Genomic DNA, 14,309 nt, shown 5'->3' on the forward strand with positions numbered 1-14,309 from the left:
CAGATCTGTAAATCAACTCTTACGCTCTGGCCTGTTGTCTCAGCATGCCACCTTGAGGCTGCAGACATGCAAACAGAGTGAGCAGCCATGCAGAAATCCAATCCCCTTCTGCTGAGTAGTGGGGATCTTTAATCCCCGCCGAATGCAGTAATTATTTCTCTCATAGCATTTTAGAAGCATATTTGTAAGGACTTCGTTACTCTCTTCCCTTTCAGATGACATACATGGCCCCTTTTGTCGGTCTGCGTTTGATACCTGAAAATGAAAATCCTTTCCTTCAAGTGCTCATAATATCTGTGCACACCAAAGGCATTTTTTTGTTGCAGCTGTGACAAGACACATTTGTTTAGTTTTCACTTTTATAGGGGACTGAGACTGGGATTCCAGTGACCCACAACTAACTGAAACAGTGAAAGCCACTTTCGTGTAATTTTTCATGTTTGGTGCCTTAATCATCTCATCTATAACAGAACTTTTTAGCGGTCTTATTAATCCATCTGCTTAACAATTGTTGTCATCAACATACTATTAGACATATAAAAGGTGAAGGTATTTATTATGTAGGCAAAAACCATCTGGTTTCATTATCCGATTATAAGCACATGTGTATTTTTACACTTTTACAGCATGTACTGTGGGAGAGAGTTTAATATAACTCATAGTACTACATGTTGCTACTGTTCTGCTTTCCATTTATCGGACACATTATTAAAGGAGATGATTTTATTGACCTCAACATGTTTCGACTTTCGGTCACTGCAGTCTTCTTCAAAAGCCTCATATGACAGCTGTCACGTCCCGTTTATCAGCTGTTTTTCCCAGGCGTGGCCTACCTGACGGATCTGACAGATCCACAATGTTTACCGCACCTGTAGCCGTCTCTGAAGGAGAGAGTTCCAGGTGTGGGAGAGCGTCCCAGGTGTGGGAGAGAGTTCCAGGTGTGGGAGAGCGTCCCAGGTGTGGGGGAGAGTCCCAGGTGTGGGAGAGAGTTCCAGGTGTGGGGGAGAGTCCCAGGTGAGGGAGAGAGTCCCAGGTGTGGGGGAGAGTCCCAGGTGTGGGGGAGAGTCCCAGGTGAGGGGGAGAGTCCCAGGTGTGGGAGAGAGTTCCAGGTGTGGGAGAGAGTTCCAGGTGTGGGAGAGAGTTCCAGGTGTGGGAGAGAGTTCCAGGTGTGGGAGAGAGTCACAGGTGTGGGGGAGAGTCACAGGTGTGGGGGAGAGTCCCAGGTGTGGGGGAGGGTCCCAGGTGTGGGGGAGGGTCCCAGGTGTGGGGGAGAGTCCCAGGTGTGGGAGAGAGTCCCAGGTGTGGGAGAGAGTCCCAGGTGTGGGGGAGAGTTCCAGGTGAGGGGGAGAGTTCCAGGTGAGGGAGAGAGTTCCAGGTGAGGGGGAGAGAGTTCCAGGTGTGGGGGAGAGTTCCAGGTGTGGGAGAGAGAGTTCCAGGTGTGGGAGAGAGAGTTCCAGGTGTGGAAGAGAGTCCCAGGTGTGGGAGAGAGTCACAGGTGTGGGAGAGGCATGGATGCTCACTCGTCCCTGTCGATGGTGGTGTTGCCTCCCTGATCTTGAAGGCTTCTTTGATCCATTGTCTGCATTGATTAGTTTCCGATCCGATGACGTGTGCACTCTCCCAATCCATGACGTGATTGTTTCTTTGCAGTGATCCGATACTGCTGATTGGAGGTTTTCCTTTTCCGGTTTTTCTTTTCTTGATTTTGTGAGTCGTCTCGCTTTTTCCGTTTAGCACTTCTTTTGATGTTTGTTCCTTTTTTTTTTGTTTAGTGAACGTTGTCCCTGTCATCTCGATGTACGTTTTATTCGACGATCTGCAGGGATTTCGTGTGTCATATCATATTTTTTGTCCTCTTCTATTTCGTCCTTTGGATGAACAAGTGGCTGTCTTGCTTTGGTGTAGTTTTATTGCTGTGTTTATTTTTATGCCCCTTTGGATTGATTCTGTTATCCCCCAGATGTGGGCTATGGTCACGGTATCTCTGCAGCTGTTCTCTGCTTCATCCATGCAACTTGTTTTCCATTCTTTGGGTTTGTTTTCCACCTGCTGTTTTCCTTCGTTGATGGCCCATTTGGGATATTGGCAGCGCTAGATTGATTGTTGGATGTGCTTTTCCTCCTCCTTGTCCTGTCTGTCCTCTTCATATGTGATGATGCTGCTCTGCACGTATAAAGACCTGACAACTGATCATTTGGGGTGTTTGAATGTCCATAATGAATACTGATCAGTGTGTGTGGGTTGTCTGTGTACTATTATATTTATGCTGCCATCTTCTTTGTGGTGGATTTTCACATCCAGCTCGTGAATGTCGTTAACTGTGAGGTTTATGCGTTTTACAACTTTTACAATGTGGAGTGTGACATCTACGGGGGTTTTTGTGAATAATGATACGATGTCATGTGAGATGACAATCTCGTCTTTTTCCAGATTGTTTCATATATTATTAATGTGTCCGATAAAAAGAAAACAAAACAGTAGTAATTATTACAAGAAGACATTAATGCTACATTTGTATTTATTTATCACACTATTGTTTAGTTATCTGTGCTCCACTCTGAAATGATGATTTAAATGTAATTAGAGGTAAACCACATTAGTCTTCTCAGCCCTGGTGGATGGAGAACTCTGCATATGATCGTTTTTAGTAATATGTCTCTTTCACAATGAGGGCAAATTATTCATTTTTCTCTGTGTTCATGTTGAATCAGCACTGATTTCAGACAGGAATGCTTTTCATCAGAAAAGCAGCAGATTTTTCTGCGTATGTTTTTAAATTCTGGTTGTCTCATCATTGTTCTTTCTAGGGCTGGATGAGCTTTTTAGACTTATAAATTCTTGTGTGACTCACTTTAATTTTATTTAATCTTTTCCTTCTTCCTTCTCTCTGCAGTCGCCATCAGCAGTATGAGTGCAAGTGGTACATCCCTCTGGCAGATTTAACTTTTCAAACCCTGGATGATTCAGACTCCTGTCCAAGCATTCAAGTCCTACCGGAGCACGAGATCGAGGAGATCAAAATGAAGATCTCAGTCTTAAAGAGTGAAATACAGAAAGAAAAGGTAATCTTTCTTTTTTTTCCCCTCCTTTGAATATAGATTCAAATCCAAAGTAGTCCTGAAGCTTAATGGGGCTTTGTCACTTATTTCAGGTTTAATTCTCAGTCTAGACTGAAACTACTTTAATTTAAAGAAGGCACAAATGTAAAGTTTGCCTTTGACTCTCAGAAATGAAAATATATAGTCTTGATATTAATTCACCACCTTGAGGGGGACTTGCCATTGTTACTTATAATTATTCATCTACTTTGTTACTGTTGGACTAAAGACAAATGTGAATGTCAGACATCGATAAAAGGCTGAAACCACGCTACCTACACTTCAGTCAGGTCCTTGTCACGCACTTTTGCCCTCGTCTTGGCAGAGTTTAGGTCATTTTCATGTGCCATGTGCAGGGGGAAGACGAGGGGAATAATAGTGGAGGCAAGATGGTGCAGATACAAGAGTTGAACTTAGAAAAGAGATGCAAAAGAGAACGCATTCAAACTTGAAAAAGTGAACTATTTTCAATTTTTCATTCTCTTTTATATCTCTCAGTGCAAAAACACTGAGTTTTCGCTGGTGGTTGAACTCAAAAGATGTAATTAACACTCAACAGTTACAAGTGTGTCCAATAATACTCCTCCCACAGTTTCACCAAAAGCTTCAGGAGCAGGAGAGTTCCTGTTTTTCCCCTCTCACAGCGTTAACCTCACCCACCGGGGCACAGCGAGCGACCACGGCTGGTATTTACAGTCACAGGAGGCCAGAGAGATTTAGCTGATTGTAGCCCGGCAGGCTCTGACTCACAGCTTCCTGGAGAGGGCTCCGGGTACTTATTTGTTTTCCTTTAAAGTTGACAAGAAGCTCAGACCCTTGACGTTTATATACACCGACCGCAGAGCTCACTTTTAGCAGCTCAGCCACAGTCATTTCTTGAAAAGGGGAGTGATTTAAATGAGCCAACAATGTGCTGATCATAAATTCAACCAGAAATGGCCCATAGTCCCTAAATATTTATTCACCCATGATCCAAAATTTCTACACAGTTGCTCCACATCCCAAACATGCTCTATGAGACTGAGGTCTGGTGATGGTGGAGGCTATCCGGGCACAGTTAAATTCATTGTGATGTTCACAACACCGATTTGGGGTGATTTGAGCTTTATGACATGGTCTGCAGCTATCAGATGATGGTTACACTTTGGTCATAAAGGGATGGACATGGCTGTGGGGCTTAACGATGCTCATTTGGTACCAAGCAGCCTGAAGTGTGCCTAGAAATTATCATCCACCCTCAACACCTGTGCATAAAGATTCCAGCAGAACAGAAGTTTCTGAACCATGCAGCCCAGCCCATCTGGCCCATCCAACCTGCTGAGTTCAGTCACTTGAATCGACTTCCCCTCCAATTCTGGTGCTCAGTTTGAAGCTAAGCAGGGTCCTGACCTCGTCTGCATGCCAGAATACATTGAGCAATGGGTTAATTGGGTATTGGGTAGCAGATGAACAGGTGTATCCAATTAAGTGGTGTGCGTGTATGCACTTGATCGCAACTGCACTAACTAGGCCTTGACTGCTTTTACTGACAACAGGGACATTTGACAGAGTAATCAGAAAATAGTTTTTCCTACTCTGATTATTGTAATAGGGGAGGCAAAAAAGTAACACGACTGAAATCAATAAACGTTTCCAAGGTCAAATCAAAATTATTCAAAAAAAGAAAGAAATAAGCCTCATTTTCATCCTACAATCTCGATCCACCTTAATAGTCACAATGGATCTACAAATAGATGCATTGTCTGTATGCATTACGATGTGAGCCCAGTCATGACTCAGAGAACGAACAGCTCACATATCCCCTGCAGCTCCTCTTCAATGTCTGAAAATGTACGTTTCATATACTAAACAGCTATTCTTGGCATTTTCATTTGCTTGAAGTCTTCATGAGATTTGACATGTCTGTTTGCATCTGTGTGTTTGTGCAGAAAGCACCAAAGGGTCAGAGCCGCGTTGAGCGAATGAGGAAGAAAATGAACGAACAAGAGTCTTGGTTGCTCCTGCACTCCCCCACCATCCCCTTCCGTATCCACAACAAAAATGGAAAGGTACTTTTCTTGTAACGTGGCTTTATTCATTTCACTGCAACACTCGCATCTGGCCACTAGGGGGAGACAGGAACCTCTCAATTTCCAGATAATGAATCGTATGATGTGAGATTCTTTAGGAGTTTTTTTTCCCCCAGCTCTTTCAGAAAGTACATTAGTGAAGAAACAATATCCCTAAGGTTTATTACAGTAATTTATTTCTCCATGTTTGCAGAGCTTTCACTTCCTTCTCTCTTCTGACTATGAGAGATCAGAGTGGAGAGAAAGCATCCAGAAACTCCAGAAGAAAGGTAACACTAGTTTCACATAGAATTACTTTATCACACTCTTACTTTTATAGAAAATGTATTTAAATATTTCTTAAAATATTTAAAAACATGCATCCTTAGAAATGTTTATCAGTAGCTGTTTTTTTTCTCCTCCTTCTCTCCAGATCCACATGGATGCGTATTAAGTTCTGTGGAGCTCCAGGTCCTGACCAGCTCTTGTTTCAAACTCCGCACCGTCCACAACATTCCTGTCACTAGTAACAAAGACGGTGGGTAAATTTGACACAAAGGGTCTCTTTTATTCTTGCATTTTTGTTTTTGTTCACTCTTGGCACCAAAAAGAAGCCCCATAAGGAAAATGGAGGCCCTTGTAGGAGATAAATTCAGGTTACAATATGTTTCTCATCTAGCTGGTGGCGGTCAATGCCACGCAGTGTGTCAGCTCTCAGCCCCTATATGTTTGTTTTTGCTCCAGATCTCCATGTTGTATCTGCGCTCACAGGCTGGGGGGGGTGACATTAAAGCCATCTGGCCGACCTGCTCTGATCTCCTCCAATGCCATGAGAGACTCTCATGCACACACAATACACATGCATGAGTTGAGAGAAAGGTTTCAGTACTTGGGTACATATTGTTTAGATCTTTTTAGTGTTTTTAGTGGAGAAATAACCATGTTTGCTTCTTGTATAAATTAAATCTTTGGGGGACTTTTTACTCTGTCATCCAATACCTTTTTAAGCTGTTTGAATGTCTTTTTTAAATCTTAATTTAGCTTCGTAGGTGGGCTGTATTTCAGATTAAATGTTTTAAATTTAAATTTAAATTAAAAACAGAGGTGACTCACTCTCCATACCACATGCAGTTCAAATAAACTTTAGCACACAACTCTCTAATTGATGTTTCTATGTTTGCTGCTGACTTTGAAAAAAGTAATAATGGTACAAAAAGGAATAAGTTCAAGTTTAAAAAGACGACAGCTGACTGAGTTATTAAGGAGCCAGGCATCAACAGGCACAAATGAGTTCTTAAAGCTATCGGTTCTGCACCTCGGCGCATGACATTCACGGATTACGTGGATCAGCAGGGACAGCTTTTATCAACGTTCTGATGATGGACGTCATTCAGGTGGTTTAATGTCATGCCTGCAATCCTTTCCACAGACTTCAATCAGGCCTTGAAGCCAATTCTTGATCTTGAATGGACTCTTTAATTCATCGGCAGATTGTCTCGTTTGCCATGGCAGGTGACTGGCAGTAAGATGTGTGATTGCTTTAGGGGCGTAACCGGTGACAGATGAGTGAAGAGGGAGGCTAAATAAGGTGCTCATTGAGCACACAGAGAAAAATAAACCTTAGGCTGTGTGTTTCGGTGCAATCCTTGAGATTATTATTGTTTTTATTTCTCTGCTCTGTGCTGTAACCGACCAGCAGCACCTGCATGCTGGTGTTGGTGAGGTCAATCTTCACGACTCAGAGTGGGTGAACTTCCAGATTTTCCTCTGGAAAAAAACATGAGCATCCCATAATGATAGAAACGACCAGTCGTCACTAGCCTGCCTGTCCTGAGATATAGAGCCTTTCAAGTTGGTTGCTCTTTCATTTGTTCAGCTTGGCAGGAATCTTTGATAAATGAACTGGCTTGCAAAAGGCCCATACCCACTGAGTCTTTCTCTTATTTCTATGTTTATACGACATATTAAGAGAAGTTATGTCTCTGAAAATGAGGCACATTTTTTTGGATCCATATTGCTTCGATAAAACATTCAGCAGCTCACCGTTGAAGTAGTTTAGCTCCTGATATTGGATACTTCAGATCTTTCTCTCTTGCAAGAGGAGTCCCACGTTGTAAAACAGAGCTTGGGCCCTGCATCTTGTCTTGGATGTTTGACTCCGCTCATCACTGTGAAGCAAACATAAACGCAGACACCACAGGGACATCCAATGCAAACAGCACAGCGGGGGTTTAAATGAATACCACCTGGTGCAGGAATGCTTCTCATAACTGAGAAGATGGATGAGTTGTCTAATACTTTTAGATATTTATCATTTAACTTAATTGCTTTGACTTAATTACATTTAGCCCTCACAGTTTTAAAAAGTAATTGTTCAAGGGAGGTTATAAATAAGATGTAATGGTGTCAGTTTGTCAGAATCCAGGCCACCTCGAAGCTGAACCCATGAACTGTCGCTCTGTGAAGCTCCCCAGTTGTATTTATGAAACACACACGCAGTTAACCCAGAGGGCTGATTGCTCTCCTCTCTGACACCCACACTGGAGCTCACAACAGTCCTGCTGCGCTCCATCAGAGTTTATTTACCAGGAAACAGCCAAACTTCACAGGACTCAACCAAAGCAAGAACGTATTTGGGGAGTGGCGGGGGGTGTTGAAGGTTGGTCCACTCTCCAGCTCCCGCCTCACATCCACTTTAGCTCTTATGGAAGATTTCTTGATAACACGGGGTCTGAAAACAATCAGGCTAAGGTTTGCTACTACTGCTTATCTGTACTCTAATGGTATAAATAGTTTCCTCGGCCATTTCTAAATAACATTTTCTTCCAGTTTTGGCTCATGTGCTCAACAAGGACATCGACTAAATCTGTTCTTAACGTCTGTTAAAGGAGCACGAGGCTCCTTTTAAAAAATGAGACTCTCTAGCGCCACCCTTCACCACGACGGCCGTCGGGGGTACTGCAGCCAACAGCGAAGCCGGCACGGGAGAACGGGGAGAACGCATATGCAGCGTCATGTGACGTCACATCCGCAGGACAGCGCGGGAAATTCGGCCCCACAATTGCAGCACATTTTGCAGCACACAGCCTGTTCAAGGCAACGGAGAGATACACTAGAGGGCTCATTCTTTTTGGTTTGGAACGCTTCATCTGACATTATTACTAGAAAACTTAAAACGTATACGAATTCTTTTCATAAATCCTGCCTCAATCCTGCCTCAAGCTCCTTTAACAGAGATTGAAACAGTTATTATCAGAGCCACTTGAGCAAATGTTACTAATGAGCGAGGTTTTCTAGAGTTTGGACCTCACAGGGAAGGAAAGTTTAATCGTGGATGTTTATGTTGAATGCTCAAGATTTTGAAGATTTGTCTTTCAGTTTTTCAAAAAAAAGCAACAGACATCATATGGGATGATTTTTATATTCTCACTCTAGGTTTCCTACTTCTTTCAGTCTTCATGAGCTTGAATACATCTGTTTATTAAAGCCTGGTACTGTAGATGCCACCTGTTCATGAGCAGGTCTTCATTTGTGAGATAAGAACATTTGTATTACATCCACCCCAAAAAAGAAACGACTTCATGATCAGTTTCATTTGTTGAATAGGTTTGTTATTAAGTGTTTAACAAAATAGGGTAAAAAGACAACTTCAACAGGATGGAGCTCCATCTACTGAACCTTTGAAACCTAGAAAAAAGACCATACATGCGTGAAGAACACCAACACCGTGACAGAATGTACACAAGTGTTTCATCATCAACTGCAGAAGAGGGTAAAACTGAAGAGAGGCTCACAGACAACTTCTTATTTAGCGTGAGAGAATCTTCCATCAACGATAGATGCAAATATCTTTTTGTGCCAAAATGTTTCTGTTTATTTTTAAACTGGCAGTATAAAGCAAAAAGCCTTTGGTGCGTTAGAGTTAAAGCAGAAATGTGATTGAAGCCTATCCTGCAAGTGCAGTTTCATTCCCTGTGAGTCTCTAATATTATCGGTGCAATGTTATGCATAGAGGTAGACTGGATGCAGGAAGAAAATTTGCATCATAACATACAGGGATTTCTCATCACTGTTTATGAGCACAAAGCCCCATTCTCACTTTCAGATACAGTATGTATTACTTCATATTTTCTTTGTCTCTGATCAGTTTCTCTGTGTACCTGCTTTTCAGATGAGGAGACTCCTGGCCTGTACGGCTTTCTGCATGTGATCGTCCACTCTGCCAAAGGATTCAAGGAGTCAGCCAGTGAGTCCGCCAGGAAAGATTTCTTTTCTTTTTTCTTTTGTTTTCAAATTCAGTCACATTTGTACACCCAGTCCTGCTGTTGTGCACATACACGTCTGCCAGCAAGACACATGAACCATTCGGTCACTGCGTCCTGCACATGTCATTTCAATCAAAGCTTGGCAAGTAGTCAAATAGATGGGCGGATGGAGGAAAAGAAGGAAAAGGAGGAGCGTAGCAAAGGGACAATAAGAGCATCTGGGATAAATCTGTGGAGGCCAAAGCAGGATTCCTTTGATGTTTTCATCGAGGAGACATCACAAGGGACACAAAAGCACTTATAACGGAAAACCAGCTGAAGTCATGAACATCAACTTTAAAGATTGAGTTGTGACGCTTTTTTTTCGCACAGTGACGCTGCCCATCTCACACAAATCTGTGCATCATTTTGTGCAACAGAGCTCTGTGTGTGTGTTCACCACAACACAGTATGATGTTGCCAATAAACACACACACACACAGATTGTTTCAGACAGGTCAGGAAGTGGACAGCTGGTGCTCTAGTATAATATGAGCACCCTTTGTTGCACAAGTACCAGCTCACACTTCACATACTGTATCAGAGGAAGAGATGAGAGGGGGAAATATGATTCTTTTTTTTTTTTTTTTTTTAAAGTCATTGGCACAGCCTTTAGATCCATGATTAAAAGCTGGCACGCTTAATGGATTGAAAAGATCTTTCCTCTGAAAGCATCAGCATTGAAGGAAGTGTTAGTTTATGTGTGTGGGAGTGTAGTATGCAGAGTGGGGCATTCAAACCATGAGGGTAATGTGAGATCACACTGGTGTTTATATAGTTTCTTTAGGTCCAACACTAGCCTCACTTTTTTAAAACAACTTTATAATCAAATTTAGCAGACATTTAGCAAAATTATGATTTCTGCCCGTATAACTCCACCTGATATTAAAAATAATATTTACTCCACATCTTCCAGATGTAGCTGGATGATGGATTCAAATTGAGTTTTTATGCAGATGTGTTGATATTAGCGACGCTGCAGTGTAATTCAGCCCGTATTTCAATCGCTTATGTCTCTGTTGGAAGATGCGTTGCGCTAAGATCCACAAGTTTTGTGCATCAAACTGTAATCAATGCTTCTGTTGATTTTATAGAGTGATTATTATATTAAATAAGTGGAAATGTGCAAAAAGCTATTTTTCTATTTTGCCTGACTTTTAATTTAGACTATCATTATTCACTAATAATGTGGCGTTCTATTTTTCTTATTTACTTGATAAAGTCACATAAGATTAGATGTTATTTATGTGACAACAATCTCTCCGCTCGGGGAAAAGAGCTTCAAATCCAGCCCAGGGCAAAAAAGGAAAAAACTCTGCGGATATCATGACCCAGTAAAAAGATGGAAAACATATGTCACTTTATTCTTAGTTTGTTTGCTTGTATGTTTAAGTGGCTCTGACTGTGGCAGTTACTGTAAGTAATGAAACATCATTTCCAGATAAGATGCGGTCCAAACAGAAGGAGCTACGGAAGAGGCTCCAACATCTTCCAAGGAAACTTCTGCTACAGGAGACAATAAAGCTAGATAGCAGCGTACTGCGCTGACGGGGGGTTTTATACCAACTCACAGCTAGCATCATCTCAGGTTGCTGACGGTGGAGAGATTCTCGTAGCCTTGACTCACTCTTAACAGGAGAAACTCTTCCTCCTCCATTATTACCTTGATTTCCATTTATCTGTTACCAAGTTTCTGTTGGTCTTTTCCCCCTTCTGAATTCAGAGAAAAATGTTTTTTTCTGCTTAATTTCTCGTTCGTGTGTTCACCTGAGGCTTTCAAACAAAAAAGGGGGGGTTACAAACAGCCCTATAGAGGCCCTGGTTAGTTTAACTAATTATCACTCATCTCCAAAGGCTGTGGAGCCACAGTTTGACCCAGCTTTCAGCACAGCCCTGGGCTGAGATTAGCCTCATGTATAAGAACACACACGTCTCACGATGCCTGTGCTCCTCACCTAATTGGGATGGAACAGGACGGTTTCTATTAACCCCTGCATTCAGGGTCAGAGCCCCCATGCTGCCCCATTTATCCCCCTTGTAGACTGATGGTGACCTGCCAGGAGAAGGAAAACTCGTAGAATTATGTCCCACTTTTCAAAGTCCTCCTTGATCCAGTGAAAGGACACACACAGAAAAAGAAGCTCTCTGATCTTGTTTGAGCTTTGGATCATAAACTTGTTTCAGATGGAGGGGAAACCAACTCTCCGGAGAACAACTGGAAGCTCCTCAAAAACACTGAAGGCACTTCTCTCACCCACATATTCAATAACATCAGCATGTCAAACAACTGCCCTCCTCTGCTTTCCTAAATGGAAAACAACTAACAGCCTTTTTGTTGTCACAATTAGTGCCAACTATTGCCTTACAGGATACATTTGCTGGATCACTTTTGACACTCCAAAATGGAGTTTCTTCTCGTCAGAGAAGGAGATGTGTGTCTGTTTGACGTGAGATGTCAAATCAGAGGTAAAACTGCCATAAACTGTTATGCTTCCCCGTGTGGCGGAAGCAAATAATAATTCCTTTATTTAATAAATATCCCCCAGATGTTCACACTGAATTCCCCCTCGCTCAACTTCCCTCATACCACCGCCACTAATCTCTTCCTCATTGGGGGCAATTATGCCAGAACCTTTCAGGATGCTGAGAAAATAAACAAAGAAAGAACTGGAACCAGATGCAGTGGCATTCCCTCACACTGGATGGTCCCGTTAGTTCTTCAGACGCAAGCTCACCCAGTTGTGCCTGGTGTTTCTCCATAACAAGATTTTAGTTTGTGATGATAATAACTTTGCTTTTGATGTAATATTCTATCAGTCTTTGTGCAAGTATATCAATGTGAAATTCAAGCGGGCTCCTCAACCCCCTCCCCATCTTCTCTCGCAATGCGACCGTCCCGGTGAGAGGTCAAACCACACACCCATCTGTCATTCTGTCAGAGGAAGGTGTCCCCGGGGAACCGGGTCCACGCTACAGGACGTGCTATACACACCTCACAGACAGCCGCTAGCTCGGTCTGCCGGAGCAGCGTATAAAGGCACACATTAACAGACCTAATTGCTCCGTGCGAGAGCCGAGCGTGAGCTGATCCCAGCGGAGGACGGGAGCGGAGGAGGGGGGCTGGTGGGGATGCTCCGGCACACCGACAGGAGATTGACATCCCTCAGCTGATAAATTGAAGAGCTATTTCTCATTGATGGAATGCAACCTTTTTCCACCACTCTTTTAAATGCACATTTGTTATTAATTTACACCCAGATGACTCGCACTTTCTCCCACTGTGAAATTCATTTCCAATAAACACCAACAATTACTTCTGCTGTAAGTGGCTTCAGTTGTGCTGTTCAGGTTCAAGTTCTGCCTGATATGATGCCGGCATTTGCAGATACTGTTCATTTGATGAAAAGTTTCCTTTGCTTTCTTTTGTTTTTCTTAAATTGTCAGCTATGACGGCCTTCGTAGCTGAGGTTTCGATACCTCACCATGTGGTCTTGGAAGCACTGGTGGTATTTAATTCTGCTGATGTAGTTTTTAAAAAGCTGAGAGCTGCTGCGATAAGAAAAATGTGCACTTAGCGGTGGAGATGAATCCACTAACAGTTACACACTAACAGCTTTACAATTTATGCTTAAATGAAAGTGCTAGAAATGTCAGCTTCTTCAGTTCTTTTCTTTCACATCTTCATCTGATGGACCTGTCTACCCTCTTTGTAAGTGTTTTATTTTTTCTTTCCAGATTTATACTGCACACTTGAAGTGGATTCATTTGGGTACTTTGTCAGCAAAGCCAAGACTCGAGTCTTCAGAGACACGATGGAGCCTCAGTGGAACGAAGTCAGTCCCCAGCATCTTCTCTTATAGTGCTCTTTTTTTGGTCTCTGCACGGGGGCAATTATGTCATTCTCCTTCACTTCATCTGTGTCATTGCTCAGGAGTTCGAGATCGAGCTGGAGGGCTCCCAGTACCTGCGGATCCTTTGCTATGAGAAGTGTTACGACAAAAGCATGCTAAACAAGGATGACAACGAGATCGTGGACAAGATCATGGGCAAAGGGCAGGTCCAGGTAAGAAGATGGCTGCTCACATGGCATCACAAAAATAGACCATGCTTGGGAAAGCTTTCTTTTGATTAGCTCTCTTGCCTTACTGAACAGGGGAGGGCTTTTGAAGTGGTGGCATGTAATCACTCTTGTGTTAATAGTGAGGGTTTTTTAAACAGGAGTTTCCCATGTGCAGCCATGAGAAATGTCCCTTTTAAGATTCCTTTTAGAGTCTTGTTAACTACACACGGCCGACACAGCAGGGTCCCTGCTTGCTTGGTACATCTATTTTCCACTTTGGAACATTGTTTGAAGAAAACCCAATGTTTCAACCTTTTTTGGAAATCAGTTGGAATTTGGTCAAGTGAAGCTTGACTCCTGTAATTTTCCTGCAACTTCGTCAAAGTGTAACTGCGCAAGGTCAATCTTCTGCTGCCCTGTAATTTGCAGAGCTTTGCTGGATGAATTTGGGTCAACTCCGAGGGTTTGAAATGCTCTCATCGACGAGTATTGTCCCAAAGTTTCTTTCAAGTGGCACGTGTCTGTGGCAGAAGCTTGTAGCTGGTTATTTATAAACCGTCCTTTGGTTCTCTTTAGACTTGAAAAAGATTTACATCACTTAAAACGTTTCAAAACAACACCTCTGCCACACGTAGCATCACGTTTGTTGTCAAAGGTAAAAGCAGAAGCGGTGAAGTTGAGCCTCAGAAATAAAAAAAAGTGGGGCAAACATGAATCCCTCCATCACACTTTCTAAAGGAAAAGATTTGACCCAAAAATACGGCTGCTGTTTCTCCTCAAACCTAAGTTTTTGCAGTAT

The 14,309-nt window shown here is 42.6% G+C and overlaps 1 protein-coding gene across 2 annotated transcripts in view; it reads left to right on the forward strand.

Moving 5' to 3' along the window:
• The window catches only part of LOC133459786 (active breakpoint cluster region-related protein-like), a 138,560-nt gene that overhangs the window by 91,022 nt on the left and 33,229 nt on the right, over positions 1–14,309 (forward strand). For both annotated transcript variants that reach the window (XM_061740071.1, XM_061740072.1), the window contains exons 10-16: positions 2,894–3,062; positions 5,027–5,146; positions 5,361–5,436; positions 5,580–5,684; positions 9,318–9,392; positions 13,186–13,283; positions 13,382–13,513. In XM_061740071.1, coding sequence (XP_061596055.1) covers positions 2,894–3,062; positions 5,027–5,146; positions 5,361–5,436; positions 5,580–5,684; positions 9,318–9,392; positions 13,186–13,283; positions 13,382–13,513 — 775 coding nt within the window. The remainder of the gene's footprint in view (positions 1–2,893; positions 3,063–5,026; positions 5,147–5,360; positions 5,437–5,579; positions 5,685–9,317; positions 9,393–13,185; positions 13,284–13,381; positions 13,514–14,309) is intronic.

This window comes from Cololabis saira, chromosome 14, assembly GCF_033807715.1.
Source record: "Cololabis saira isolate AMF1-May2022 chromosome 14, fColSai1.1, whole genome shotgun sequence".
Taxonomy (NCBI): domain Eukaryota; kingdom Metazoa; phylum Chordata; class Actinopteri; order Beloniformes; family Belonidae; genus Cololabis; species Cololabis saira.